Raw genomic sequence first — 6,356 nt, forward strand, 5'->3', positions numbered from 1 at the left:
CACACTAACGCCAAAACAAGACTTCTCAGCCTCAGCCATATTCCCCAACCCAGCAGAATTCTCTATTGAAAGCCTGAGAGAGTGTCTTGTTCATGGTTAATGTCTTTTGCTTTGAAGCCAAAGCTATTATAGTTATTGAATAAAGTCTAATGATGTAACGGACCCTCTTGATTAAATGAGAAGATTATTTCCACGATCGGTAATAGAAGCAGAAGAGTACCACCCACAGTTTAAATAATATTGGTATTTCTGATAACTACATAGTTTATAATTTTTCAATAGTTAAACAGCAAAACCTACAGCATTAGCCATATAGCAGCAGATTCCCAGGAAAGATTCATGTCATTAGACGTAACACATAACTCATCTTTAACAGATAATTGATGCACGTTTGCCAAAATCTGTAAGAAAAAAAAATGCATTGATGTGATGGCACTGTATGTGCATTGGTACTATGGAAACCAACAGGCTTCACTGCCTGAAAGACAACAGCAGAGTAAGAACCAGAACAGAACTGCTCTTCTGTCACTGTCCTAGCATTACCTTCAGTTTTAACTACACTGATGGCATTTAATCTCAATATCTCTGCCATTGTTGCATCTCATGTACTGCTAGTCCCCAAATTCTATGTCAATCTGAAAATATTACTCCAGATTTTGAAATAAATCATCTTAAAAACCAAACCAGGTCACACACATAAGCCTATAGGATTCTCTCACATCCACTTTATCCTTAAATCCCAAGTTTTCTATCAGAAACTTCTTCTTTATAGTATACAAGAAATGTCTAAATTTAACATTTTCTGTTTCTCCAGCCTATTTTGCCTTCCTCCTTGGAAGACTGTCCAGTCTGGATAGCTGTGAATGAAGATGGTATCAGCATACTGGATTATAACACTATGGTATGGTGAGGAACACTGTTTAAGGAAAATAACTCATCTCCCACAGAAAGACCTTCCCCTGAAACCACTTAAAGTCAGTAAAAGTTTGTCTTTAACTTCAGCTGGATCCAGAAGTTAATTTGTAGAAGTCAGAAATGAGGGAAGTGAGGGCTATGTTTTAACGCTACATAAACAAAGGAAAATTACAGCTACAGTGTAAGGTAAGGTTCCACGAAACTGCTATCTGTCCCTTTGATGGGCAGCGAACAACCACAGACATCTCGTAAAACCTCAGCGGTGTGTGCTTCACTACTACCGCCTGGGATATAGCAAAGTGTGCACCATTGCTCTGAAGCAGCAGGGCATCAAGCAAGCTAGGAAAATCCTAGAAATGCAATTCTCTTCTGAGATTTCTCTGCCAGCTGTTACCTCTACAGCCAATTACCTATTACTGCTGGAAAGCTGAAGTTCTTGCTCTAAATAGCAAATATATGAGTTTGAGGTGGCCATTTTTTCTTTTACAGAAATATGACTCTTTTCAACTGTCTGTTTTCTGCAGCACTTGAAGCTTTCTTATTCGTACTCTTCCGTGCTGACCTTTGGAGGCTGTCGAGATGACTTCATGATTGTAGTCAGTCAAATAAAAGAAAGGAGTTCTGGAAAAAACAGCACAGAAAAACTCCTTTTTGCAATGGCAATTCCAAAGGTAATTACAAAATGAAGGATGAGTATCTTTGCAGCTGCCAGCATCACAGCTGGGCATGTTGTACAAGCACTGGGGACTGGTACTTCTGGCTGCTGCACAGGCTGTGTACATTCAAGAAATCCCTTGCGAGGTGGAACCTTTAATTGAATGACTTCTACCCAGCTCTTAAAGACATACCTTGAATTCAAAACTGAACAACTCTATGTGAGACACAGCCATTTGCAAAAGTTATGCAGTCGATAGGTTCTAAAAATCAAAGGGCACTTTTCCCTCTAATTGACTTACAGTTAATCATTTTCTTTTTTTTCCCCTAGATTGTTGAAGCAACACTTCTTATTGCCAGCTATATTAACTACCGTTCAACAGCTTCACTTCTACCCTCTACACAACCTTCCCGAAACGCAACACCTGCTAACAAGCTCTGGGAGACGGAAAGTCGGTGCTTTTTTCCTTCCAAGCCTCGAAGCACTAAGGGGCCCACCCTGCTCTGAGGGCTCATTCCAAATTACTTTGGAGATTTTTTTGTTTATGGATTTTTCTTTTGTTTCTTTTTTTTTTTTTACACTACTGTGTACTGACTTGCAGACTGCTATGATTTTGCCAGTTGTACACCTTATTTTAATGCAGATACTGATTCTTTTTCCTTAAAAACAGACAAAGTTCCGTAGTGTGGGTAGAGGCAGTGTCCTTTCTCCTCAAAAGTGTTGATCTTGGGGATTGTGCAGGAGTTTCTTTTCCATGCCACACTCCACCCAAGATGCCACGCCTCAGGTCCTTTCCCTGCACAGTGCTCCAGTCGCACTGCATCTCCTGCTCTTCCCTTGCACCCATTCTTCTTCCATCTCCTGCTGTTACAGCTTTGCTCACAAGCACATACAGTTTGCATTGATCCATTTTCAGCTTTGCACCTGCTTTTAGATTGCTGCACTGCACCTTATGCTTGGAACCTCAGTCCAGCTCTTAAACTCCTAGTGACCTCTTTTCCTCATCACAGCACCTTTCAATTATTCCCACTATTTCCAATAATCTTCTGCTTGCATCAGTCACTAACTTGTTCACTCTTTACCTGCATTAGACTGCAACCTCCGCAAGGCAGATTTGAGTGGTGTAGGGTTGAATTTGACTGCAGTGGGCTGAGCACACAGTCCTATTAAAATTAAAAACAGGTGGTTCGGGATACTGTAGCATGTGGCATGAACCCTCTACAAGGATGCATCCTGCTGATTATTACCTGTATAAGGAGTTGCCTATCAATTCCTCATGAACTAGACACACACTGAAAAATCTATTACCAGATTGTAAAGATTAATAAGACATAGATGGCCAAGTAGTTTAGACATAACCATGTCTATGCTCTGGTTATCAATAGCTATCATATTATAGTTTTGACTGGTGTTTAAATTCACTCCTGCCACTCAGAACAACTATTAAGATAACTATTGTAGTTTCTGGAAAAAAAAAAAAAAAGCTCTCTGTATTTATGCAACTGCTTAACATAACCAAGACAATTTATTTTTTCCTAAAGCTACATTGACTCCTCCCTGAAACTGATGCCAAAATTCAAAGACAGAAACTTTCCAAGTCCTTGCCCCAGACATGAAAGAAAGGAAGAAGCTGTTGAGAGGGATTAGGAACTAAACTGACAAAAAGAACTCTGATGCATGTCAAGGGTGATTTTAAGACCTGAAATAGGGAGTACAGAGTAAGAGTTCAGTGGTACATACGAATCTTTTCAACCTTAATAATTTTATAAAGGTGAAAAGCTGACATCTTTGCATGTTGAAGTCTCAGAACAATTGGGACTGGAACAGTGTCAAACGACGCCCTAGCTCCTGCAGAATGGATGTGTTTCGACAGCTGATGCTGTTCTATGTGTCAGATCTCTGCTGCAGGGCTGAATGTGTCACGTGCTCCTCTAACATGCACGTCCAGACTCTTTCCCTTAATCACCGTTACAGATGCTTTGGGATGTGTTTGAAACTGCACATGATCTCAGACAAAGAAAGACAAGGCAAGCAAACCTTGCCATTTTATCTGTCTTTCGGCAACTGGAACAGACCTTCTCAAACCCACTCTGCCCTTCTTACTTCACAGAAGCTGTTCCTTTAAAACTCCTGCTTCCTTCATGCTACCAGGTCAAGGAGGAGGTAGATAGCAAATAGACACTCAAATACTGTTCTTCAAATTTTCCAAAGGAGTGTTTTTTGATCTGTTTCAAAGGGACTTTGTGCTGATTGGGAAGCCTAATGGATTTTAAACAAAAGAAAAACAGCCATGCCTCTTGAGAACTCTAAATCTGGCTTGAGTTTGATTATTTTGATGTCTTCCACAAAGCTAAGGAAGAAGAACTGCCCTTTCAAAAGTACCATGTGCAACTTCATAATAATTATGCATTCATGGGCAACTTTCCCAAATTAGAACAGTGTGAATCCAACCATTATAAAGAATTCAGCAATAGCAAACCAAAGCTAGTCACAAATGAACAAACCAACCATACCAGTGTTTTTTAACTTCCTAGTACTTGCCACCAACCCTCAAATATCCAACTAATGCACACAATGGAGCTGATACTGCAAGAAGTTTTTGTGTCAAGCTTATGGTGGGTACAAAGCCACAAATTAGAAGAACATGGGGCAGACAAAATCATTCTAAACAATCTCTTATCACCATATTAAAAAAAAAAAAGTGGTTTGTGGAAACAAAGACTTGAAACAGAAGATTATGTATACAGAGACCTATTTGCACATACTGTAATGTACCCACTTGTCATGAATTTAAGGACTATCCCTTGAATTTACTGAAAGGGTAGAAGCTTTCTGAGCCAAAAATAATACTGCAAAGATATTGTCTTAGTCTTCTTTTTCTCCTTAGATACTTCTAAGTGACAATAAATCCTCATAGAACAGTCAGTAGTTTATATTCTCATTTCCTCTCTATCTTAGTATAGATACACAAGTTTGAATAAAAAGAGTGTTCTTTCTCCTTACGTAGTCACATACAACAAACAATTCCTCCGGTATGTGGAGGTCTGTTTGGCAGCCTGCTTCTTATGTCCTGCCAGTAACAGAGATGCCTCAGAATGAGCTGAGCTCAACTCATTGTCATCTGTTCTGAGGATGCTCAAGGCATGAAAGCCTCCAGTTCACTGTTCAGAGGTACTTACCTTGCACTGCTAACATTCACAGCCCCAGGGACTTGTGTCAGGGCAAACAGGGAGCAGAGATGTTGAATAAGCGAGAGCTGTCATAAAATTCATTATTTTATGCCATAATTGCACTTTAAATTTACAACCATGGCATATGGAACTTTTTTTTCTTCCTTTCTTACAAACATTCATTAATACTTGAGTATTTCAGGGACCACCCCACTCCAATGGATGCACGTATACCTCCTATTTATAGCTTACTTGACTTTAAAACAAACAAAAAAAACCCTGTGTAGGTATCTATTTTGTATGATTCTTTGATAAATGGTTTTTATGATTATTGCTACAGTATAGAGTGAGATGACTGAAGCCTTTGTTTTCCTAACTGCTGTGTGTGTGTAAAAGACTGTCTTGGAGATACTGTGAGATTCCTGTTCTTAATAAAATGCAATTATCATGAATGAACTTGTATTTCTTCTCAGATTGAAATAAACTATCTTAAAAGCCAAAGTAGCCCTGATGTAAACAAATGTGGGCAAAACCTGTGTTTGGTATCCAGGCACATACCTGGTGCACACCTGCCATACTCCAAGTCCTTGGTTCTCTCTGTCCATCGTCTAACTTTCAGCTTTAGCAGATCACTGAAGTGCACTCCCACGGGCATGGGATGTCCACTCCTTCCGGTGATGTTTAAAGCAATCGTCCAGACTTCCTTCTGTGATACAGCTCCACCTGCATTTCTTCAGTACTCACAGGACTTCATGGGATTTTTGCAGTGTAGGCAATGTTCCCAGCACACTCTTAGGTCCAAGACTTATTTCTCTTCTGACACCTTTTCCCCACAGCTCAGACAATCTTCCTGCTGCTATAATGCTCTTCGAGGTTCTTGACCATTTCTCCCTTCCCCCCGTAAAGAAACACAACTTGCCCAAACCAGGCCCCTGAGCAGCTCTGTACCCAGCTCTAAGTATACCACAGGAGTGTTAGTCAAAGGACCTCTGCTGCAGTCACATTCCTGGGGCCTGCTGCTGTTGTTAAGAGCCAGTTTCTGCTCCTGCCCCAGCACCCAGCTTCCCCAGTTCTGCCAGGACTTGCAACCAGTTTGTATCAGGGTACAGCTTCACTAATTTCAGAGAGAGAGCACGCAGCCCACAGCCAACAACTTGTGTTACGGCAGAACTGGACTTAAAATTATGGCAAACTCCATCATTTAAAACATTTGTGAGAAACAAAAACACAAAAAAAATTAAGTAGCTAGACAGGGTTACCAAAAGCCAGTGATGCCTCCCAAAGCTGCTGCCTTTCACTTTGACAACCAAAATACTTCAGTGATAAGAGCTAACCTGTATCTTTAAAACTTCATGGCACAGTAAAAAATAAAAATTAAAAAAAAAAAACACCTTATCTCTACAACACTATATGATGATGCGTCACCACATTTTAATTCTACATTATGTACACACCTATAGCACAGCACTGTATGCAGATTAAGCACAAACCCAAGGCTCCTGCCAGGTTACATCACTAAGGAGTCGTAGGAAAAAAAAAGGATAGAAAAATACCAGTTAAAAGTTACAGTAACTTTTAGATCATCAACTAAGAAGAATATTCCAACATTAAGTTAG

The 6,356-nt window shown here is 40.0% G+C and overlaps 1 protein-coding gene across 3 annotated transcripts in view; it reads left to right on the forward strand.

Moving 5' to 3' along the window:
• PLEKHH1 (pleckstrin homology, MyTH4 and FERM domain containing H1) overlaps positions 1-3,117 on the forward strand; it is a 48,728-nt gene extending 45,611 nt beyond the window's left edge. For 2 of the 3 annotated variants that reach the window (XM_040558310.1, XM_040558311.1), the window contains exons 27-29: positions 815-901; positions 1,440-1,586; positions 1,901-3,117. In XM_040558310.1, coding sequence (XP_040414244.1) covers positions 815-901; positions 1,440-1,586; positions 1,901-2,077 — 411 coding nt within the window. In that variant the 3' untranslated portion in view covers positions 2,078-3,117. Of the gene's footprint in view, positions 1-814; positions 907-1,439; positions 1,587-1,900 lie in introns of those variants that run through there. The other variant, XM_040558312.1, reaches the window with a different exon arrangement.
• The last annotated feature ends 3,239 nt before the right edge of the window (positions 3,118-6,356 follow it).

This window comes from Cygnus olor, chromosome 5 (genome assembly GCF_009769625.2).
Source record: "Cygnus olor isolate bCygOlo1 chromosome 5, bCygOlo1.pri.v2, whole genome shotgun sequence".
Lineage (NCBI taxonomy): Eukaryota > Metazoa > Chordata > Aves > Anseriformes > Anatidae > Cygnus > Cygnus olor.